The sequence below is a fragment of the Sorex fumeus genome, unplaced genomic scaffold (assembly GCF_029834395.1).
Source record: "Sorex fumeus unplaced genomic scaffold, SorFum_2.1 ptg000109l, whole genome shotgun sequence".
Lineage (NCBI taxonomy): Eukaryota > Metazoa > Chordata > Mammalia > Eulipotyphla > Soricidae > Sorex > Sorex fumeus.
This window is the reverse complement of record NW_026606166.1, coordinates 2143687-2168760: the sequence shown is the minus strand read 5'-3', so window position 1 is coordinate 2168760 and position 25074 is coordinate 2143687. Positions and strand designations below refer to the sequence as shown.

Sequence of the window (25074 nt, the reverse complement as noted above, 5' to 3'; positions counted from 1 at the left end):
ACGGGTAGAGTGCTCTACTTTCCTCCCTGCTACTTCCCTAGTCGCCAGCCTAAATACACGAAGATGCGGAGCTAGCATCCTCCACGACACACCGCCAGCGACCAGTGCGTGCTCAACACAGAGCTGCTGAATGGGTGAGGAATGGGGAAACTCCAAGAAGAGTGGAGGAAAACGAAGGCGAACTGCACACCTGCCAGCACCGCGACCACCCGGGTGCACGCCGGAGCAGCCTGGACCACTCGACCCAGCTCCTCCCGTAGCTCCGCCCCTCCGAGTCCGAGGGCGGGGCCGAGAGTCGCGTGACGTGACAGAAGCGAGGCGCTGATTGGGCTTCCCGTCCAGCTGGCGCGAGGAGAAGGCGGGCCGAGCCGCGCTGATTGGCTGTCGGGCGGCGGCCGGCGGGCGGCGGCGGGCGTTGGGCGGGCGCCGGGCGGGCCGGGCGGGGCGGGCGAGGGAGGGCTGCGGCCGCGGCGGGATGGGTCCTCGCCGCGGGCCCCGCTGAGTCGCTCGCGTGGCTGCCCGCGGCGGGCCCGCAGTGGCCGCGGCGACATGAAGGGCGCTCTGGCGAGCCCCGTGGCCGCGGCTGCGGCCGGCGCCGCGATGCAGGAGAGCTTCGGCTGCGTCGTGGCCAACCGCTTCCACCAGCTCCTGGACGACGAGTCGGACCCGTTCGACATCCTGCGCGAGGCCGAGCGCCAGCGCCAGCAGCAGCTGCAGCGCCGGAGACGCGACGAGGCGGCGGCGGCGGCGGCGGCGGCGGCGGCCGGGCCCGGGCCCCGCGGCGGCAAGAGCCCGGCCGGGGCGTCGGGCCCCAGGGCTGGGCCGGGCGGCGGCCGGCGCGAGTCCCAGAAGGAGCGCAAGAGTCTCCCGGCCCCCGCGCCGCAGCCCGACAGCCCCGGGAGCGGCGCGCAGCCGCCCGGTACGCGCTCGGGGAGCGGGTCACTGGGGTCACCCCGGCGGCCGGCCGGGCGCGGGGTCGGGGCCCCCTTCGGCCGTCGGAGCGCGGGATCGGGGCCCCCTTCGGCCGTCGGAGCGCGGGGTCGAGGTCCCCTGGGCCGTCGGAGCGCGGGGTCGGGGGCGCCCTCGGCCGTCGGAGTGCGGGGTCGAGTCCCCTGGGCCGTCGGAGCGCGGGGTCGGGGGCGTCCTCGGCCGTCGGAGCGCGGAGTCGGGGCCCCCTCGGACGTCCGGCGGGCCAGAGCGCGGAGCTCACGGGCAGGTCCTGGTGCCACGCCCTGCCCCGCGCTGCTCCTAGGGGTGCAGGCTCCTGGGAGGAGTCCTCGAGCCCGGACACCCTGCCAAGTTGAAGGGTCTTGCTTGACTGGCGGAGGGACGGCGGGGACTCGGGCGGCCGCGTCGTGCCTCCCAAGCCCAGTCTGGCTGGGGTATCTGTGCCCGCCCAGGCCCCCCAGAACTAAGTCTGCGGAAGGAAGGAGGAGCGAGTGGGAGAAAGGAAGGGCCTGCGCCGTGGGGGCTCGGCAGCCTCTGCAGCTTTTAGGCTGGGGTCCCTGGGGAGCGCGCCCTGGACACACCCCTTCCCCCCCCGCCCGGTTCGGCCACACCCGCCCGCGGGTCCTCCGCCCCGTGCCGAGACCCTGATGCGCAGGGCCGAGGGGGCCGCGGACTCCGTGGGTGATGCGGTTCACTGTGCCTGTGCACTGCGTGATGCGACTAGCCCCGCCCTGGCCGCGAGCGCACCACGCACCAGCGTTGGACTTAGATCCTTGCAAGTGGTTTCCCGCTGCCTGAGAAAGTCTCGGTCGAGAGTTGCACTCGAGAATTGGTAGATTAAGTCTTTCTAATAGCAATAGACGTTGAAAACGAAAATGCGGTTGACTGTCTCCAGATTCCCTCGTTAGGCCAATAAGAATTGAGGAAAGCTAAGCGTTCCCTTTGCTTTCCTAATACACGAAAATACTTATTCTCGTGCGTTAGAACAGATTTTCTCAGCCTTTTTTCTTGTGATGTTGCGTTCTTCTTGTGACCCTCTCGGGCTATCCCGGAGCTGCACGTGGGACAACATGGGCACCTATTGAGAAACATTGCCTTAGAATATGATCGTACTTCATTTAGATCCATGCTCGATGTATTGTTTTTTAACCATTTGATTATTTAAAATGGAATAAATTTTCAGATTTAGAAATTAAAACATTTTGAGGTGGAGTGATAGTACAGCGGGTACATGGCCCACCCAGATTCGATTCCATATGGTCCCTTGAGCCCGTGTAGAGCCAGGCGTAACCCCTGAACACCGGAAGGTGTGGCCAGAAGTTTTTTTAAATTTCACAAAAATGAAAACGGAAATCTTAAAGTTGCCATTAACATGTTATATTTATATACATAAATGTGCAAAACTCTCTTCTCCCCCAAATTTAGATGCAAACCAGGTTACACCTTTTTGGTTTCACTTAACATTGTAACCCAATTAAAGGTTTAGCGTTTATCTCAATTGTTTACCATCGGCAATCTGCCTTTTAATGTTATCATTTTAGTTCTTTCTTCATGTATTTCAGGAACAAACCACTCATTGATTTTTACTTATGTCCTTTTTGAACTAAATTTATCTGTAATAGGTGTGAGAGTTCCTCTTTGAAGCTTTTTACAACTTGACAATTAAAATGTTTGCGTTTAAGGACAAGGACTCCTTAAACTCAAACATTTTAATTAGAATTAAAAATAAAGGCTTAGTATAGAGAAGTCAAAGGCATGTTTTTGATAATAGAAACAACTCAAAGTATATGGAAGTCATAGTATTTCCCATGGAAATATTAGCTTTTAAAAAATATTTGTGTCCATTTTTAATTACCTTGAGTGAGCCTTTTTCTGGAACTTAATCCTGAAATCCTCAGAGGCTGTTTCACTTTTGCTTTTTCTATCTCTTCAGAGCTATATTTTTCAAGTACCCTCTGCCTGTTCTGTTGATGCTGCTGTAACCTGGACTGTGTATGTACTTGTTTGTGATGCTTTTGGATTGAACTCTTAGTTGTTCACACATGTGCCAACGCTGGCCACATTGTTTCAACATCTTTGTGTTGTGATGCTCACTGAAGTTATGCCCTTTAGTTTCAGTGCTTGCACAGAGCAATCTTCAGTACAGACAGAAATCTCTTCCAGTCTCGGCTCACAGGTGCAATCAGATAGTTGCTGATAGTGCTTGGTACCATCATGCAGCAGCACGGGGATTGAACTTGCTGCCTCAAGCTTGCAAAACTGCCTCCATGTCTCACTGGAGTTGCATTCTTTTATTAATGTTATTTTGGTTTGGGGGCCACACCAAGTGGTGTTCCAGGCTTCTCCTGACTGTTCAGAGTCCCTGGAAGCACTTGGGACCATCTGGGATGCCATGCGGGATCAAAACTAAATTGACCTCATACAAGGCAAGCTCCCTACCCATCCTATCTTTCCAGCCCCTGTGCTTGCATTCTTGAGCTCAGTAGTTAATTGTGGGAGAAAACTGGTACCCTTGTTTTGGGGTTTTGGTGGGGAAATAAATTGCAGCATATTAATATCTTGATAAGGAATTGGTTATATTTAATGGTTTTCCATTTTTACAGGGGAACTTTTAAAGAGGCTTTTTAAGATAAAGTATAATTTTAAGCATGCAGCAAATATTATTTAAGTTTTGAATGGTGAATCCTAATAACATTTAAGAAATAACCTTGAGGAAGCAGAAGGTGTGGTAAGTTCCTAAAATTTTATATAGTTAAGTGTAGATCCTAGGGTTTTTTATTTTTGTTTTTAAATTATAGGGTTGGATCAGAGAGATAATAACAGCAGGTAAGGCACTTGCCTTACACATGGCCGACTAGTTTTGATCCCTAGCACCATATATGATCCCTTCAGCATGACCAGGAGGAGTAAAGCCTGAGCACTGCTGGGGGTGGCAAAAAAAAATTTTTTTTGAAAGTCATAGTAATTAAAATTATATGATGTAAATAGGCAATTTGAAATTGTAATTTAACATCTTACATTGAGGGAAAAGTATTGAAAATATTTTGACTGTTGGTAACTTTAACAATGACAGTTCTAGTTTTCAGCATGTGAGATAATTAACTTTTATACTAGCATTTTCTACCTTATACTTTAAATGCTGCTTTGATATTTGATCTCCATTAGTAATATATGTGCCCTTGAATCTGACATTGCATACTGAATAGGGCATGAGTATTAGTTTTGTTTCTCAATAAAAGCAAAGCACTCTAGGGGCTGGAGCAATAATAGCACAGTGGGTAGGGCGTTTGCCTTGCACGCGGCCAACCCGGGTTCGATTCCCAGCATCCCATATGGTCCCCAGAGCACCGCCACGGGTAATTCTGGAATGCAGAACCAGGATTAACCCCTGCGCATCGCTGGATGTGACCCCCCCCCAAAAAAAGCAAAGCACTCTAATACTCTATGATAAAAAATTTTTTCTATAGAGAGTTGCCCCCCCACGAGTGGCTCTCTGTCACGGCCATGGCCCCAGAGGCACACAAACCAATCTCATAACTATACGGCTTTTGGCAGAAATCCCTCCAGACTTAATTAGTAAAATATCAGAAATCCAAAATCGCGTGGCCGCAATAGCAACCAAGACATCATATGGTCTTCATAACCAGCAATAGAAAACAAATTATTTCACAGTCCCTTTTCAGCAGGTCTGATTGTTGGGGGGAAATTCCAAGTAATAATGGTGCATCTTTTGTCAAAATAATGTAATCAAAGTAGAGAGAGAGTTAAGTGGAAATCATCTGCCTCAGGCATCGGGAGAGGTGGGATGGGGGGCATATTGGGGTTCTTGGTGGTGGAAAATATGCACTGGTGAAAGGATGGGTGTTTGATCATTGTGTGACGGATACTTAAACCTGAAAACTTTGTAACTTTTCTCACAGTGATTCAATAAATAAATTAATTTTAAAAAAATAAAAGAAATAAAAAATAAAAATTCTCCTATATCCTTAACATGTCATGGGCTCAGATTGTGACCAGTACAAGATGCAGATTGTACATAAACAGTTCTAGGTTATAGGATATTAAGATAGTTCTTTTATATAAAGGTAAATGTAAAGGCCCTCCCGTTGATCATCGATTTGCTCGAGCGGGCCCAGTAACATCTCCATTGGAGACTTTGTTGTTACTGTGTTTGGCATATCGAATACGTCACGGGGAGCTTGCCAGTCATATTTAAAAAACACATTTTTGTGGGTTACATGAGAACCATGTTAATACTTATGGGTGACCAGTTTATAAAGTTTATTTTAGAAAGTAAGAAGTAGGAAAATTAAAACATATAAAAATATACTCAAGTCTTGTATCTAAGGAGAGATTCAATAATTTTAAAAGATATATTTATTAATATTCACTTAATAATTTATAATCTTACAACCAACCAATGTAAAGGTTTATACCAAGAATTATTACAACCACTAAAATAGAAATTTTAAGATTATTTGAGATGAAATTCTTAAATATATGCTGAGAAATGATAAGACATTTATGGAACATGTAAAAAAGAGACATTTTTTCACCTGATATTCACGAGATATTTCTGATATTTCTAGATGTGCCTGATATGCCTTCAAACGTTGACTTTGCTTAAATTTTAAAGCATTAAAACAAAGGAATTAATATAAGGTGACGAGAGAAAGAAAAGACTGAAGTGACCTGTATTTGTATACACCCCGTGCATGTGTCTGCTGAGTGCTCGCCCACTGCTGGGCAGGAGATGCCTCCTTCAAGCATTCATTGACTGACCCTAATACTAGTGCCAGTGTCCCTTTAGCCTCATATGAAGCATGACCACAAATATATACATTTCATCAAAGAGCAGGAAGCCTTTTCCACTTGAAAAAGATACATCAATGCAAGCTTTTTAATGATAAAAACTCTAGTAGTCAAAAATATACCTCAGTCATTTTCATTTCATCATCCTGTTAATCGTCGATTGCCTCGAGCAGGCCCCAGTAACGTCTCTTTCATCCTAGCCCTGAGATTATATTCACGGCTCTTTAGGAGAATGAGACCCATCATTGTTACTGGTATTTGGCATATTTGGTACGCCATGGGGAGTTTGCCAGACTCTGCCCTGTGGGCAGGCTACATTCGATAGCCTGCAAGTTTGTCCTCAGTAGGTTTTCTAAAAAATACGATCTGAATAGAAAATGTATTCTCCTCTGGATGGAGTTTAGCTGCCATTTTTGATAAAGCTATTGTGAAATGTTGTTTAGCAAAAATATGTATATCCATATTTGCACAGTAATTTCGAGATCCTGTAATTAAAAGTCACTTATTCTTTTTAGGACATGAGGGAAAATGTGATTTTATAGTACTTAAAGGTTTATTAAAAAGTAATGAGGGGCCTGAGAGATAGCATAGCAAGTAGGGCACTTGCTTTGCGTGCAGCTTTCCTGGGTTTGATCCCTGGCTCCACATATAGCTGCAGGAGATACTTGTGCTCAGGTACCACATGCAGCAACATAATGGGCTCAGGTAGCATGCACACACTTCCTTTCTTCAACCTGCCCCACAGGTCAGGAGTGATCCCTGAATGCAAACCCAGGAGTAAGCCCAGGGCACAGCCAAGTGTGGCCTAAAAAGAAAGTAATTGACTGTGAGCAGTAGATATATCAACTTTTTTCCCCTCTGAAACTGTCCCAGACTATGCATTTTTTATGACATTGGTGCTTAGAAAAATGAAATTTTAAAAGTAATGGACCCTGTGTTCTAACTTTCCCTTTTGACTTTTCCCTGACAGGCCAGAAGCGAACTCCTAGAAGAGGAGAGTCACAGGGATGGAATGACAGCCGGGGAACAGAGGTAGCTCTTGACAGAGCAGAGCGGAGATCATACAGAGAATATCGACCCTATGAAACTGAGAGGCAGGCAGACTTCACACCAGAGAAGTTTACAAATGAAAAGTATGTATGTATGGAAAGTTTCTGCTAGAAAGCATGGGAATCAGAGGCTTTTCAGTAATCTACTAGCCTTTTCAACTTTTTCATGGTACCATTCATAAGAACATGTCATCAATTTAAGTAGTAAATCAACCCTGGGTAAAGTGAGTGATCTGCCAGTTATCTTAGCAATAACCTTAAGTCTTCACTCAGGAAATGATTGACCAGTGAAAATGGAAGTATTTATTAATAACTATTGAAGACCATTCATAAAATAATTATATGTTTGACTGATTGTTTTTAAATTAGGGCTAGGGATATAATTTATGTTTTTTTTTTGTTTTTTTTGGTTTGTTTTTCTGTTTTTTGGGTCACACCTGGCAATGCACAGGTGTTACTCCTGGCTCTGCACTCAGGAATTACTCCTGGCGGTGCTCAAGGGACCATATAGAATGCTGGGAATCGAACCCAGGTCGGCCGCATGCAAGGCAAATGCCCCACCCCTGTGCTATTGCTCCAGCCCCATAATTTATGTTTTTTGATTTAGCACAACTTAGAGTATCAATACATTTGACTGCATTCCTAGTCTTATGGTAAATAGGCTGCCATAATGAGCTTTGAGTAAAAGATAATGTAGATTGTAACCAGTTTCTAGCTCCTGTACTTTCTCTAGAAAGTGCTGTCGCCTGGTAGATGTTCTCTAGTTGGTGCAGCCTGACATCACTTTCATGTGACAGCAGATTATGAGATGACCTTTCCATGTCCACCTACACATAGGAGCAATTCTGTGTGGATTGTGTTTGGCAATAACAGGAATGATTTTACTGCCTAAAGTCATTGCCCAGTATATTGAACCTCCATGAACATCATACTGAATTTAAAAAATTTGTGATTCACGTGTCAAGAAAAAAGTAAACATTTCTAAGGAAGACTAGAATAGTGTAGTAGTGTCAAGGGGCTCATTATTCCCCAAAGCTAAACTTCTTTGTTACTAATTCCATTTAGATCCTTGCTACAAGATTTTTATTTGTTTTTGTTTCACCAGTGCTGGGAATTGAACCTGGGGCCTCAGAATATGCAGGGTCAAGTGATCTACCACTGAGTCATATCCCTGGGCCCCTTGGCTACAAATTATTTTTGTTTTTGGAGTGTGCGGACAATAGACTGCCAAGCAGGGGCTACTTCTTCTGTTATTAGGCCTAGCTCAGTTATCTGGAGTACTCGATGCCTGGGCGTGCAGATCTGGGGCTGTTACAGCAGGTAGGGCATTTGCCTTGCACACGGTCAACCTGGGTTTGATTCCCAGCATCCCATATGGTCCCCTGAGCACCACCCAGAGTAGTAATACCTGAGTGCATGAACCAGGAGCAACCCCTGTGTATCGCCAGGTGTGACCCAAAAAGAAAAAAAAAAAAAAGATCTGGTGCTGTTAGGAATGGCAGTACTTGGGGGAAGGGATGTGGTACCAGAGAAATCAGAACTTGCAAGTCAGCACTTTGAACTAGCTCTCCAGCTCCAGGCTACAAGTCTTAACCAAAAAACATGGCTTTGCTTTAGCTATTCGTGGGAGCTTATTGTTCCATACAAATTTTAGGAGTGTTTGCTCCATTTCTTTGAAGAATGTCATGGGTATCCTAATAGGGATCGCATTGAATTTGTACAGTGCTTTGGGAACTATTGCCATTTTGACAATGTTATTTCTCCCGATCCATGAACAGGGGATATTTTTCCATTTCCTCGAGTCCTCTTTTATTTCCTGAAGTAGCGTTTTGTAGTTTTCTTTGTACAGGTCCTTTACTTCCTTAGTTAAGCTGATTCCTAGGTACTTGATTTTCTGGGGCACAATTGTGAATGGGATTGTTTTCTTCATGACACTTTCTTTTCTTTCACTATTTGCATATAGGAAAGCCATGGACTTTTGGGTATTGATTTTATAGCCTGCAACTTTACTATACAAGTCTATTGTTTCTAGGAGTTTCTTGGTAGAGTTTTTAGGGTTCTCTAAGTATAGTATCATATCATCTGCCAATAGTGAGAACTTGATTTCTTCCTTTTCTACCTGGATGCCCTTAATAAATTTTTCTTCCCTAATCGCTATTACAAGCACTTCCAGTACTACATTAAACAGCAGTGGAAAGAGTGGGCATCCTTGTCTCGTCCCTGATCTTAGAGGGAAGGCTCTCAGTTTTTCGCCATTGAGGACGATGCTTGCTGTAGGCTTGTGGTAGATGGCTTTAACTATATTGAGAAAAGTCCCCTTTATCTCCATTTTGGCTAGGGTTTTCATCATAAATGGGTGCTGGATCTTGTCAAATGCTTTCTCTGCATCTATTGATATGATCATATGATTTTTATCTTTTCTTTTGTTGATGTGGTGGATTATGTTGATTGATTTCCTAGTGTTAAGCCAGCCTTGCATCCCCGGGATGAATCCTACTTGGTCATGGTGTATGATCTTTTTGATGAGTTGTTGAATTCTATTTGCTAGTATTTTGTTGAGAATCTTCGCATCTGTGTTCATCAGGGATATCGGCCTGTAGTTTTCTTTTCTCGTGATATCTTTGTTTCCTTTTGGTATTAGAGAGATATGGGCTTCATAGAAACTGTTTGGGAGAGTTTCCGTTTTTTCAATTTCCTGAAAGAGCTTGAGAAGGACTGGCAGCAGGTCCTCTTTAAATGTTTGGAAAAATTCGCTAGTGAATCCATTTGGACCTGGGCTTTTGTTTTTGGGAAGACTTTTGATGGGAAAAAGAAAATGGGAGGAATCAACTTCCCTAACTTCAAACTCTACTATAAAGCAGTAATAATTAAAACAGCAAGGTACTGGAACAAAGGCAGAGCTGCAGACCAATGAAACATGGTCGAATATACTGACATCTCCCCCCAAACATATGATCATCTAATCTTCAATAAGGGGGCAAGAAATGTGAAGTGGAGCAAGGAAAGCCTCTTTAACAAATTGTGCTGGCAAAACCAGACAGCTACATGCAAAAAAGTGGGCTCAGATCTGTCCCTAACACCAAGTACAAAAGTAAGATCAAAATGGATTAAAGACCTCAACATCAGACCGGATGCCATAAGGTACATTGAAAGCAAAGTTGGCAACACCCTCTATGACATTGAAGCTAATGGTATCTTCAAAGATGTCACGCCACTGGCCAAGCAAATGAAAACAGAGATAGACAAAGGGGACTATCTTAAACTAAGAAGCTTCTGCACCTCAAAAGAAACAGTGACCAAAATACAAAGAAAGTCTACAGAATGGGAAAGGATATTCTCCGAATACACATCCGACAAGGGGTTGATATCAAGGATATACAAAATACTGGTTGACCTCCACAAGAAGAAAACAACCAACCCCATCAAAAAACGGGGTGACGAAATGAACAGAAACTTTCTCAAAGAAGAAATTCCAATGGCTAAAAGGCACATGAGAAAATTCTCTACATAATTAATCATCAGGCAGATGCAAATCAAAACCATAATGAGATATCATTTCACACCACACAGACTGGCCCACATCCAAAAGACCAAAAGCAACCAGTGTTGGCGCGGATGTCGCGAGAAAGGGACTCTCCTTCACTGCTGGTGGGAATGCCGACTGATTCAGCCCTTTTGGAAAACAGTATGGACGATCCTCAAAAAATTAGGAATTGATCTCTCATTTGACCCAGCAATACCACTCCTGGGAATATATCCCAGAGAGGCAAAAATGTATAGTCGAAGTGATATCTGCACTTGTTTGTTCATTGTAGCACTCTTTACAATAGCTAGAATCTGGAAAAAACCTGAGTGCCCGAGAACAGATGACTGGTTAAAGAAACTTTGGCACATCTACACAATGGAGTACTATGCAGCTGTTAGAAAAGATGAAGTCCTGAAATTCATATACAAGTGGTACTACATGGAAAATATCATGCTAAGCGAAATGAGTCAGAAAGAAAGGGACATGCATAGAAATATTGCATTCATCTGGAGAACATAAAAGTAACAAAATAAGAGACTAACACCCAAGAATAGCCAAGATAAGTACCAGGAGGATTACTCCATGGCTTTGAGGACAGCCGCACATGCTAGGGGGAAAGGGCAGCTCAGATAGAGAAGGGAGCACCAAATAAAGGGTGTTGGGAGGTTCCTCTCAGGATGGGAAATGCGTGATGTGAGTAGACTATAGACCCAACAAGATTGCTACTCAATGTCTCTTTTACAAACCACAGCACTCAAAAGGAGAGAGATAACAAAAGGGAATGCCCTGCCACAGAGGTAGGGTGGGATGGGGGGATTGGGGGTGGGAGGGATACTGGGACTGGTGGTAGTGGAGAATGGTCACTGGTGGAGGGATGGGTATTCGATCATTGTATAACTGAAACCCAAGCACAAAAATTTGTAAGTGTACAACTACCTCATGGTGTTTCACTAATAAAAATTTAGAAAAAAAAAAAACGAAAACAAAATCATGGCTTTGTAAATCAGTAATTCTAGAGTCTATTAAAATACCCTCCTCCCACCCCACACCCCCAAAATCATCTGAGAGAGTGGAGCAGGTGATGAGTGTGGCATTCTCATCCTAGAATGCATACATCCAAAACACTGAGATAGCATATCTGCCATATTGGAGGACAGAGATTTTAGAAAAGCTCCATTCTGCTTTATGTGTGCGATTGCTTCAACTTTTTTATAGCTGTCATTCTGCTTGCTTTACAGAAAGCCCTTCTGTCACAGAACTGCTTGTATCTTTAAGCATTTCTGTGAATATATTCAAGGATATATTCAATGGAAATTAGGGAATTTTATCTCAAAAGCAGATTTGTTACTTATTTTTAATATTGTCAGTCTTATAAAATAATAAAATAGGTCATTATATGTTCACTTGAAAAGAGGCTCATTAAAGATGTTAAAGTCTCATAAGTATGTATAGCTGGATACAGAATATGAGAGGATTTCCCTCCTCTATTTGTAGATTTTCAGAAAAGTTGGAAAATACAGAGAATTTCCATATACCCTAAATGTTAACATTTTTGAGCACATTTACTTTTTCAAACTCTTCCTTTCTCCCCCCCATTCCTCCCTTTTCTTCTCCTCTCTCCTACCACTTCTTTTCTCATCCTTTTTTATTCATTTGAGAGAAGAGTGCAGGAATGTCTTTTTTTAAAAAATTGAATCACTGAAATACCACCAATTTTCCCAATTTCCCTCCCTCTACTCCCCTCCATCCCAGTAGGCATTTTTGTCTGTCTCTTTCTAGAAATGTCTTTTTATTCCTAAAATTTTTAAAAACATCCCTAAAATTATGGGCTCATTACCAGACTCATTAATATTGGTAAAAGGTCTACAGACTACTCAATTAATTTTGTGCAAAAGGAAAATATTCTGGTTCTGTATGTAGTCTTTTGTGACATTTGTCACTTTTAATTTGGTTTAGTTCCTTAGTCTTTATCTTTTATGAAGTTTACATTCTTTTGAAAAGTATGGAACAGTCATTTTATAGCACAGCTTATGATTTTAGTTTGGTGTTTCCTCGTGGAAAGAGGTTTTGCGCTTTGCCCAGAATACTACAGAAGTAGTCTTGTGTCCTCATCAGTGTGTCATGTTAGAGATTTTTACATTCAAGTACATGAATTTTTTAAATAAATGTTGTGCTATTAAGAAAATATTTTTCTTGATTTCTTAAAAAATACTCTTCTATTGATATTAAAATATCTTAAGTAAAAATAAGTTATAGGGGCTGGAAAGATAGTATGGTTCTTGTCAACCTGGGTTCAATCTCCAGCACCAAATATGTCTCCCCACGCCCCATCGGGCTTTCCTGAGGGTGGAGTCCAGAGTAAGCCCTGAGCACTAGTGGGTATGGACCCAAAACAAGCAAAAACAAAACAGTATATACATAAGTTATAATCACTTTAGACAATTTAGAAAATGCATAAAATTATAGAGAAAATTAGTACTAGCTGATTTTCATTATGCAGATATTCTTATATGCTAAGATGATAGTTTATATGCACCAAGTGCTTTATATTTCTTATTTTCTACTCAACAAGTTTTTCTCATCATTAAGAATGTTTCATAAGTATTTGTAATAGTTCTATCCTGATATTTTGTTTTGGATATATTATAACTATTGCCATGAGTGTTGGACCTTTGTTCAGCTTTCAGTGGTTTTTTTTGTTTGTTGTGGCTAACAAATAAATATTACCCAGTGATAAGCCTTTTATATATGTTGTGACTTTCCTAGATGGAGTTTTAGAAATGGGAATCCCAATTAGTCAAAAGCAGTGGATTCTTAGCTAAATGTCTTGTATTCAAATTGAGATCCAGTCTGTGCTTGGGTGCAAGGTTGAGGACACATGTAGTATGAAAACCAAGTGAGGCCTCGAGGAGTGGCAGTGGGGCTGTGGGCCTAGATACATCATTATCCTTGTAACCTGTCAGTTTGCTCTATCTCTAGTAATCTCTGAAAGCATTTCTCATAACACTTGTGCAGACTTGAATATAATAAAATTTGATATTAACAATGAAAAATGGTATCACTCTCCTGTTCTTTGATACCTAGACATACTTTTTGGAGAGCACTATAGAATATTGTTTATCTTAAAAGATAATCTATTCCCTATCTTTCCAGCAAAGACCTTGTGTTTTAACCCTAAGTACTCTGGTCACAGCAGAGTACTTAGTTTGTTAAGGCAGAGTACACACATATTTTCATGTGGGATAAGGCCTGTTTTTCTGTGAAGGCTGATGTAGCTGTCAATATAAGTGCCACAGATCAGCTGGATCACCTGTTGCTTCTACTCTGGAAGCAAAGCCATGACTTTTAACTTAGTTTTGTGGCCTCCAAATGATAAACTGAAGTGAACTCTTATAGCATGAACCAAGAGGAAATTAGTCACCTTCTGAATGGATTCATTATGGCTCTTAAAGTATAGTTTACTGCCCATCATATAAATTCAGTTCTAAAAATATCATTTACTTAGTTTAAATTTTTACTCTCATATAGAAGCATTTTTTATGTTTTTATTTGGGGCCACAACTGACTTGCTCAAGAGGTTATTCCTGGCTCTCTCTGCATAGGGATCATTTCCTGCATGTCACCTTTTTAAACATTAAATTAGGTATACCTCTCTGACCTTAAAACACTAAAGCCAATGGATTTAATAAGTATTTTATTGTTACTTTCAGTGGTTGTTTGAGAGAGTATGTGTGTGTTTGTGTGAGTGTGTGAAGCAAGATAGTTTTTATCGAAAATTACTTAGATGTGAAAGGAGAGAAAGAGGAGAGAACTTAGCTTCTCCAAAGTGGAAAAGGCACAGAGATACAGACATAGACAGACGAGCAAGATATGAAAAAGTGGCTTGCATTTAAAGAGCAAGCTACTTTAAATGTTATCAAAAGTCTTCATAATTTAAATATATAACTTATTAAATGAGGGTTTAATCATAAAAATATATAATTCCACTGGAGTTTGAATCTAGTAGATGTGATGATAGTGATGATGATGAGAGAAATGGTTGTCAGGCCTAAAACTGTAGAGTATGTCCCCACAAATAGTAAAGCAATCATGGGAAAAATAAGATGGGACACATCACCTGCCCCAACTTCAAACTCTACGACAAAGCCATAGTAATTGAAACAGCTTGGTATTGGGATAAAGATAGACCCTCAGGTCTATGAAACAGAGTTGAATATCCTGACACCAATCCCCAAATATATGATCACCTAATCTTTGATAAAGGAGCATGAAATATGAAGTGGAACAAGGAACGCCTCTTTAACAAGTGGTGCTGGGAAAACTCCATGAAAAAATGAACCCAGACCTCTTTCTAATGCCATGCACAAAAGTCATCAAAATGGATTAAAGACCTCAGTGTCAGACCTGAATCCATAAGGTACATGGGGGAAAATATGAGAAGAATTTCTCATGACATTGATGCTAAAGACATCTTCAAAGATGAAACACCACTGACCAAGCAAGTGGAAGCAAAGGTAAACAAAGGGGACTGCATTAAACTAAGAAGCTCCTGCACCTCAAAAGAAATGATGTGCCAAAATTCAAATATATCCCAGAAGCTTTCTCAAGGAAGAAATACAAATGGCCAAAAGGCACATAAAGAAATACTCCATATCACTAATTATCAGGGAGATGCAAATCAAAACAATAATGAGATATCATTTCATACCACAGAGACTGGCACACATCCGAAAGAACAAGAACAATCAGTGCTGGTATGGATTCAGGAAGAAAGACTCTCCTTCATTGTTGGTGGGAATGCTATCTAGTCCGCCTTTTTGGAAAACAATATTGTTATTCCTCAAAGACCTAGAAATTGAGCTTCCATGTGACTCAGCAATACCACTTCTGGGAATACACCCCAGGAGCCAAAAAACACACTGCAGAAAAGCCACCTGCTTTTCTCTGTTTATTGCAGCACTGTTCATAATAGCCAGAGTCTGGAAAAAAACTGAGTGCCAGGTGACTGGATAAAGAAACTATGGTATATCTACAAATGGAATAATAGTGCACAGCCACCAGGAAAAATGAAGTTATAAAATTCATGTATAAATGGATGGACATGAAGAGTATCATGCTGAGTGAAATGAGTCAGAGGAAGAAGGACAGACATACAATGATTGGACTCATTTGTGGAATATAAAAACACATAGTATGAGACTAATACTGAAGGATAGTAGAAATAAGAGCCAAGAGGAATGTTCCACAGTTGGAAGCTTGCCACAAGTGGTGGCTGGGGGAGGGCAGCTAAGATAGAGAAGGAACCGCTGTGACAAGGACAGTCGGAAATGATCACGCTGGGCAAGAACTGAGTGCTAAAGTAGGTAAAGGGGAAACAGTAACTTTTCGGTACCTGTATTGCAAACCATAATGCCAAGAAGAAAGGGAAGGAGAGAGAGAGACAGACAGAGAAGTGCCTGACATAGAGGCAAGTTGTGGGGAGGGGAGGGCGGGAGGGAAATGGGGGACATTAGTGGTGAGAAATGTACACTGGTGAAGGCACGGGTAATGGAACATTGTATGACCCAATCATGAACAACTTTGTTACTGTGTTTCTCAGCGTGATTCAATAAGGAAATAAAACAGTATAAGAATGGGGCTGGGCCATAGTTGGGAGCCTGTCTTGTGAGCCGGGGGAGAAGGCAGCTGGAATAGAGAAGGGATCACTTAAGAAAGTGATAGTTGGAGGGATTGGTTGGGTTGGGAGATGTGTGCTGAAAGTAGATAAAGGACCAAATATGGAAACCTCTCAGTATCTGTATTGCAAACCATAATGTCCAAAAGCAGAGAGAGAGTATGGGGGAAATTGTCTGCCATGGAGGCAGGGGGAGGGTGGGAAAAGGTGGGTATACTGGTGACATTGGTGGTGGAGAATGTGCACTGGTGGAGGGATGGGTGTTTGATCATTGTTTGATTGAAACTCAAACATGAAAGCTTTGTAACTATCTCACGGTGATTCAATAAAAAAAAAAGAAGAGAAGAAAAAAATACTGACATGCTAAGTTGTGATTAATAAAAATGCTATTGTGAGATCTTTGAAAAAATAACAATGTGATACAAAATATCTGTGATTTCTGTCAGTAATAAAGAGTGGGTACTGATAAAAAAAAAAGAAAAAGAATGGAGCTGGAGTGATAGTATAGCGGGTAGGGTGCTTCCCTTGTACACGGCCGACCTGGGTTTGATTCTCAGCATCCCGTATGGTCCCCCGAGCACTGCCAGGAGTAACCCCTATGCATTGCCGGGTGTGACCCAAAAAGAAGAAAAAAAAAACAGGATAAGAAGCACCATGCAGATTTTTAAAAAAATGTATCATGTTTGACTAGGAAAATCCACATCTTGACTAATGCATGTGGTTATGTATCTGCAAGACAGGATAAATGAAGATATCCACAAAAAGAAATAAGCTGGTCTTTTGGCTTGGAATAAGAAAAATGAGAGAGGCAAGGTTTCTAATAGTATTAGTGTAGAGATGAGCTAGGACTGGGAAGTTGTACAGAGCCTCACAGTTCAGCTCAAATGGGTCTCTGGAACACTGGAGTCACTGTAAGTGCAGTGAAAATGTTCTGTGGAAAGGGCAAGGTGCTGTCTTTGCCCCTCTGTGTGATCTGGATGTGGTGACCAATTTTTTGACTGAGGGACAAGGAGAATACCTTATGGATTTTATATATGTTTGGGTGTTTTCTATTCAAAGATAACTTTTTCAGAACAGGCAGTGAAGAGAAACCAAAAAAGGTCTGAGGAAAATTAGCGGTGGGCAGTGTCAAATGACTAATCCAGATCAAATGACTTAGATGTAAACTGTACAAACAAAAATTTGACAGCTAAGAGGCTTTCTTCATCTGTCCCTGGAAGTTTATGTGGAGTAGTGGTGGTAGAAGTTGGAGTGACTTAGGTTAGTGTTTTCAGCCCTAAATGTGACTCTTTGTTGTTTGTTTGTAGACCCGGGTCATGGTTTGAAATGTAACCACTATGCCTATAGATACATTGCACATTTAAATTCTAGTCTTTTTCTAATCTCATTTTGTAAAGTGCCACACATCACAGAGAAAGGGATAGATTAGCATAAGCCACTTAAGACCTGCTACTTAAGTCTATGAACTTAAGCAACTTGTCTGCTTCTTTTATGCCTCACTCTCCTTGTCTTAGGCACAGACTTGTTCATGAGAATTAAATTACACTTTGTAAAGTAGTCATTGCTATGGGGAGGATGTGATAAAATTGACAGCTTGTTACTCAAGCTACTATTTTTCCAGTATACTATAGCCACAATATTCTCGAATTTTTTTTTTCCTGAAAAAAATCTCAGCCCTTCAATCCCACTTACCACTTATTACATCCATCTATTCCTAGACCATTAGACAGGTTTGATCGAGAGAGACCACTGAGAGCACGTGGTGGCCTGAGAGGAGGCATTCGAAGCAGAGGAAGAGGGGGTCCTGGAAACAGAGCTTTTGATGCCTTCGACCAGAGAGGGAAACGAGAGTTCGAAAGATATGGTGGGAGTGATAAGACGTAAGTTTCTTTGCAAATACTGTTTTTACTTAATGTCTTATAGTATGTTTATGAATCTTTTTATGTTCCAGTTGACTTTAGGTTAGTGGCTATTATTCCTGAGAAAGATGAGGCCAGGGCAGCTTTTATCATCAACTTTTCTTACTGGAGAGCAACTTCCAGTTCAAGGGTATATTCTTTCTTTCTCTAGAGTCAGCAGAACCGAAGACAACATGGGGGGATGTGGAGTTCGCACTTGGGGATTGGGTAAAGAAACCAGGTATTGTATAAACATGTGCTCTCTTATAAATTACAGTTATATTTGTGCTGCTTTTAAAATTCTACAGTTTCTACCATAAAGAGTTGTGACAAATGATTGTATATTTTTAATGCCTGCGTATTTTCATGTGCCTCAGAATGCTTTTTAAATTCCTAGATGTTGCATATTTTCTGTGACTTTTCAAAGTGTTTGTATACATTATATCTTGGTTTTATGAAATCAAAATTATAGCTCAGTGAAAAATTTCACCTGAGGCTTATCTGAGATACCATAAAGCCTTTATGCGGTCCAAACTAGTTGTTTATTTCTTTTTCCCGCTTTTTGGGTCACACCCAGCAATGTACAGAGGTTACTCCTGGCTCTGCACTCAGGAATCACCCCTGGAAGTGCTCAGGGGACCATATAGGATGCTGGGAATCAAACCCGGGTTGACCACGTGCAAGGCAAATGCCCTACCCGCCGTGCTATTGCTCCAGCCCTGGTCCAAACTAGTTTTAATACTTAGAAGAGATACTTGGTTCTCCTGAATGTCATTGTATGGCTGCAGAGGCAATATCTTCTTGGTGTCTGCAAAGAAATAAGTAGAAATAAGCAGGGAGTGCAGGCAAGAAGTGGATCCCCCTCAATGAAGTGTCATAGGGCAAGTATTTCACAAGTTGGAAAACCTGAAAGGGATGCAGACTTCTGACTTTACTTTGAAGAATAAACTTTGTTTTTGTTTTTAAGATATATGTTCAAAAAATAAATTAAATATACTAATATTGCACAGCTGTGCTGTTATTGAAAGGAAATGTGTTGAAATTTCCTAAATCCTAGGACACACAACACACACTTCCCCTTCTGAATAATCTAATTTACTCTATTATCTAGACCACTCCATTGTCTTTCGATTTTTAACCTAAAATCAATTTGGATCTAGTTTACTACATACCCTAAGGGGAGGTCAGTTTACTGTACTATCTCTCCAGCCTCAATAATTGAAATTTCTAAATTAAATCTTTTCAGTTTTAATTGTACTTTTTTTTTCTTTTTGGATGACACCAAGCAATGCTCAGGGGTTACTCCTGGCTCTGCACTCAGCAGTTACTCCTCCTGGTGGTGCTTGGGGGACCATATGGGATGCCGGGGATTGAACTCAGGTTGGCTGCATGAAAGGCAAACGCCCTATCCACTTTGCTATCATTCTGGCCCCTAATTGAACTTTCAGTAGCATGAAAACTGTATAGTGCAGTGGAATTATGTGCCAGCCTGGATAAATGAGAGTAGAGATGAGTCAAACACAGGGTGTTGTGCATCTGTCCGCTGAGGCTCAGTGCCCCACACTATGTTGAAGGTGCAAAGAATTTGCTGCAGTTTAGTTTTCCTTCTTGAAGATGTTGATAGTAAAGCCAACAATGAACCAAACAATGAAAGTGGTGTGACTGAACTATTTCACACACTGTTAGAGTTTTTTTCAGTTTGACGGTGTCTGCTGAAAATAGAATTTCTCCCTCTGCAATAATGAAAAAGTATATCAGATAAATCTGTTACCATTTTGAATACTCACAAAAGGAATTTTCAATACCATCTCCTTCCAATATTCATTGTGAAGAGGAAGATATTTGATGTAGAAATCAGGTAATATTTGGTTAAAATATGTTCATTATCAGAAATTTGGTTAAGTACGAAATCTTATCGAATTTGAACTAAAAATCCTTTAGTGTTATTTTGTGGGACATGATATGTTCAAAAAGATATTTTATACATTTAGTATAATTGAAGTCAGGAAATAGAAGCCATCAAATGATGTCTTTCTCCTAATCAATCCAATATTGATGATTTACTTTCAACAGAATTACAAAATTTGCCGAAATAAGTTGTTGATTTTGAAAATTATTTGGCATTTTGGTTATGTAGTTCTACATCAATTTAGAACATCAATTTTAGGTTTAATCTATAAGCATAAAATTCTGTACAGGCAGGATATCTGTGATATTTTCTTTAAAAATTGGTTGTACTAAAAAGTAAATGCTAGATGATCTTGTGTTTGCTTTGACAACACAGACTAAAATTGGAACATTACATAGAAGGTTAGTATGGACTCTGTACAAGGATAATGTACATTTTTGAAGCATTCAGTATATTTTTTAAGGTGCTAGATGATAGTGCTAATAAACCTGGTTTTTGTTTTGTTTTGTTTTGTTTTTTTTGGTTACACCCAGTGATGCTCAGGCTATATCTGGCTCTGCACTCAGGAAAGACCCCCTGGCGGTGCTTGGGACCATTTGGGATTTTGGGGATCGAACCCAGACAGCCGCATGTAAGGCAAATGCCTTCCCTGCTGTACTGTCACTCCAGCCCCAAGTAAACCTGTTTTTCCATCCCCTTGGTTTATTTTGTAGCTAACAGAATACAGTGAAGGTTGGACCAATTCAGTGCTGTTTTAGATTCTAGACTTGGGATTCCTTGTTGCTAAAAATTGTTGTGACCCCCCTTCATAGGGACCTGTGTGCTCTGCCCACAGTGGTCTCTCAATCACAGCATGTGGTCACTTGATTTAAGATCTCATAAAAGCAAAATATCCAGATTTTATGCTGAAAACTGCATTTAAACAATTGGTTATAGACCTGAGAAATAGTACCACAGATCGTGCACTTATCTTGCATACAGTTGACCCAGATTTAATCCCTGCCACTATATACAGTTCTGCAAGCCAGCTGTGACCCCCCCAAACCCATAAAATTAAAATTAATAATTGGTTACAGTAAGTTTTAGTTGAAAATTTAAAAACTTATTGTAAATAATCTGTTTCATAGTTCAACTTACATTTGCTTTTTATTAAAATGGTGAGGGCCAAAGCAATAATACAGCGGGTAGGGCATTTGCTTTGCATGCAGCTAGCCGGGTATGCATGGTTTGATCTCTGACATCGCATATGGTTCACCAAGCACCACCCCAGGAGTAATTCCTGATAGCAGAGCCAGAAGTAACCCCTGAGCATTACCAGGTGTTACCCAAAAAGCAGAAAAGAAAAAAAAAACAGTTGATATTTTTTGAGTAGCTATATTTATACTAATTTTAGCATTTTTTGCACTTATTTCATTTTTTGTATTATCTTCTTTTTAACACCATTTCCTAAGTTTGATATGATGTCTATTCTATAGTAAATATAATATATATCAGGTACTATAATATATATACTATGTTAAATATATAACATGTAATGTTACACATACTATTTATATACTGTATAACAAACTATGTTATATCTGCTATGCTATAGTTTAACATAGAGATGGCAAATTTGTATGGCCCTATTTATATTTGGATTTCCCTAGAATATTAAGAGTTTTGAATATTATCTGGTCCTTTACCCAGAGAACTTTGTATAATTTTTGGAAATAATTTACATAGGTTGACAGCTAAGAGCATATTTCTCTTTTTCATTTGGATGTGGTTACCTGTATATGTATATAATTCCTTGAGGATGTTGAAAGAAAAAGGGTGTTGAAAGTATTTGCTTTTATTCTGAACGAGTGAAGGCGCTGGTATGAATACACTTGCATGACTCAGATTGTTCTCTGCCTTTCAGCGATGCAGAGCCCCTGGTGCCAATGGAAGAGGCCACAGTGACAGAGACCGCAGGCTCTCCAGAGCAGGAGTCTCCAGCCAAGTGCGTGTTTCTTCTTTTTCCCCCTGAACTTTATTTACACTGTGGTTTACAAAGTCATTCCTGATGATTTGTTACAGGCATTCAGTGTTCCAGCACCAGTCCCAGCACCACCACGTCATTGCCCCACCACCATCGCTTCCTTTTTGCCTAGCACCTCTCAAGCCTGCCCCTCATGGCAGGCCCACAGTAATTTATTTTATATTTCTTGTTACCCATAAATGGCTAACAATGATCAAAAAGTATCTCCTTAGACTTGGGGCTGGAGCGATAGCACGGCGGGGAGGGTGTTTGCCTTGCATGCGGCCGACCGGGTTGATTCCCAGCATCTCATATGGTCCCCCGAGCACCGCCAGGAGTAATTCCTGAGTGCAGAGCCAGGAGTAACCCCTGTGTATCACTGGACATGACCCAAAAAGCAAAAACAAACAAACAAACAAACAAAATTTTCTTAGAAGAAAATTTGTGAAAATTGTTGTAGCTCACTATGTGGATATTAAGTTGCTTCATGGGCCTGAGTGTTTCATTTTTTTCTATTGGGTTGTTACTTGTTTTCTTCAGGATTTCTCAGATCAGGAAGTCAAATCTTTGCCATAGCACAGAACGTGAATTTTCTTAATTTACTAATGAGTAATAAACTAATAGTTCAAGTAATCTATAAATGATAATAGTTCTTGAGCTCAACCATGTATTCAGTTCTATGCCCACACATTTTCCTGTCACCAGCCTGTTCTGTAACTTGGATCTCCTCAGGATCTAGTCTCTGCTCCATTTAGTCCGTCCTCCCTCCTTTATTCAGGGAGCACTTGAAGCATCAAGCACGTCTATCAAGGCTTAAGTACCCTCCCTTTTGACCTCGTGTTGTATTCTGCTAGCACCACCCACATGTAAGACCCACAGGCCGCGCATTGCAATAAATTCTTAATAACCAGCATTCTGGAATGAACCCTTAGCACCTCCCATCAACCCTGATTTTTCAGACTCCCTTTTTCCCACCCTCTGCATTAACTGGTTCAGTATTTTTTTTTCTTTTTGGGTCACACCCAACTATGCACAGGGGTTCCTCCTGACTCTGCACTCAGGAATTACTCCTGGCGGTGCTGGGGGACCATATGGGATGCTGGAAGTCGAACCCGGGTCAGCCGCATGTAAGGAAAACACCCTACCCGCTGTGCCATTGCTCCAGCCCTGACTGGTTCAGTCTTGCTTCTCACCTAAACGTGGTCGCTGCCTGCCACTTCACCCTTTTCTAGCCTTTACCCACTCCTGCATCCCACTTTGCGTTTTGGGTTTTTGTCCTCTACGTCAGAGAGGAGAGAGGAGCCGTCATATTTGACTCTGTGCAGCAGAGTTGGATGCAGAAACCAAGACAGGTGCAGTAGCTGGCCTCGACAGCCCCATGTAGTAGGTGGCCTTGCCTTTTATTAATAACAGCCTTCATTTCCCTTCTCCCTCCCATAACGTGCACCATTCCCCATGAGTTCATAACGAGAACAAAGGATAAACTCTCAGTGCAGCTGTGGGCATTGGGAGGGGGAACAGTGAATAAGCAGTGGTCTTGAGACTTGGGAAGGCCATGTGCTCTTCTGTTCTTTTGTTTTGGTGGGCTGGGGGCACACCCAGTGGTACTCAGGGCTTACTTCTGGCTCTGTACTCAAGGATAATTCCTAGTGAGGCTTACCGGACCATATGGAGTGCCAGGAATTGAATTCAGGTCTCCCGTGTGCAAGGCAAAAGTTCTACCTGCTACACTATCACTTCAGCCCCAGCACTGCTCTTGGCAGGACTCTCCCTGCCAGGCTGTGCTGCAACCCCCATGAGTAAGTCTGTACTTTGCTTAGCAGGATGTTTCCTGCTTAAGTCTGAGCTCTCCCTGGCAGGACATAAATTTGCGTAAACCTCAACTTTTCTTAGCAGAACATTTCTTGCTAGGCTACACATTTGCAGCTCTTTTGTCCTTGACCTATGTTTGGCTTACCCAGGATATTTCCCAAATCTTAGGGCCTGCATGTACAGGGCAGTTTCCCACACATCATCATCTTCTACTACCAAAGGTGACCCTACTGTGCCCACCTCTTACCTCTTGTAGGAAATTGGAGGCACTGTTTTCCCTTCACTGCTACAGGAGCCTGATGCCTGGTGCTTTCCCTTTAGGTATGTTCACCTCCTTCCTCCCAACTCATGTCTTCCAATCAGTACTAAACATCTTATGCCTGTGTGAACCACTGTGGCTTAAATAACACAAAAGAATAAGCCAGCATCTCTCACTGCTTTCCCTCATACCTCCCTCCTCCCACCCACCATTCCCAGAGCCCTTTTCAGACTTGTGCACACTCCCCCCTTCCTCCCCTTTCTTCAGCGTCACTCCACATCTGCCTCTGCCCTTTGTGTCCTTCTGAAGTGTCCACCCTATGGCTGCAGGTGTTTCTGTCTGTGTCTTTGTTGACCTCTTGGAGTCTATGCCTCGGCACTCAGGTGCCCCTGGGGCCGTTCCTGCAGACACTCAGCCAGCAGAGTCAGATGGGCTCTGACTCCCAACTGGACCACTGATTCCTGAGCTCTTTCTCCAGCCTCACATTTGACTTAGTTGATTATTTTCCTATTGTATAGAGAGGGAAGGTGGGGGAGAGAGGGAGAAGACGAAGAGAGAGAGAAGCATTCACATTCTCTTGGACATTCTGAAAACTCCCCATGCTCAGGAGGTTAAGGACTAGGGTTCCCAAGCCCTCAGTTCTCATTCAGTTTCCGTCTTGTGGGATAGCTTTACTTCCATCTTGTTGCCAAGTCAGAAACCGAGGCGTCAGCCTTGAGACTTTATTCTTTATCCCCTCTCTTTCCGGTCCCTTTTCTGACCCCTTTTTTGGCCTACGTGGCCCTGAGGATCTCGCCCCTGCTCCCAGTCCTTCTCAGGATCCAGCATGTTTGAATTTACAAACATACTTTCCCCTTACTTGCCACAGAGCTTTTACAAGTGCTATTTCCTTGCATCTCTATCCCTCTCCTTCAACTCCCCTCACCGTGGGTCTACTTACTCATCCAATTCTGCCAATAAGCAGGGTATTGTTAAGAGCACAATCTTTGGAGTGAGTTGTAGTGGGTTCAAATCTCAGCTCCCACTTACTAGCTTGGGTGGGTTAACTGACATCTCTGGCTCACTTTTTTAATCTGTAAAATGGGAGTATCAGAAGTTGGCGTATATAATAAGATTTATTGTGTCTGTCTCATACAATGGCTTATGTGGTTAGTGCTCGATGATTGTTGCTGTTGTTACTTTACT

At 42.1% G+C, this 25074-nt stretch overlaps 1 protein-coding gene and 1 non-coding gene across 2 annotated transcripts in view; both read left to right on the top strand.

Annotated features, from left to right (window-relative positions):
* The first annotated feature begins 434 nt into the window (after window positions 1–434).
* Window positions 435–25074, top strand: part of HABP4 (hyaluronan binding protein 4) — a 34341-nt gene continuing 9701 nt past the window's right edge. Inside the window, exons 1-5 of the mRNA XM_056134878.1 lie at window positions 435–919; window positions 6731–6893; window positions 17728–17889; window positions 18080–18148; window positions 21720–21800. Coding sequence (XP_055990853.1) covers window positions 550–919; window positions 6731–6893; window positions 17728–17889; window positions 18080–18148; window positions 21720–21800 — 845 coding nt within the window. The 5' untranslated portion in view covers window positions 435–549. The remainder of the gene's footprint in view (window positions 920–6730; window positions 6894–17727; window positions 17890–18079; window positions 18149–21719; window positions 21801–25074) is intronic.
* Window positions 20173–20275, top strand: LOC130042776 (U6 spliceosomal RNA). Its single transcript, XR_008795297.1, has one exon. It is a non-coding gene; the product is annotated as a U6 spliceosomal RNA (small nuclear RNA).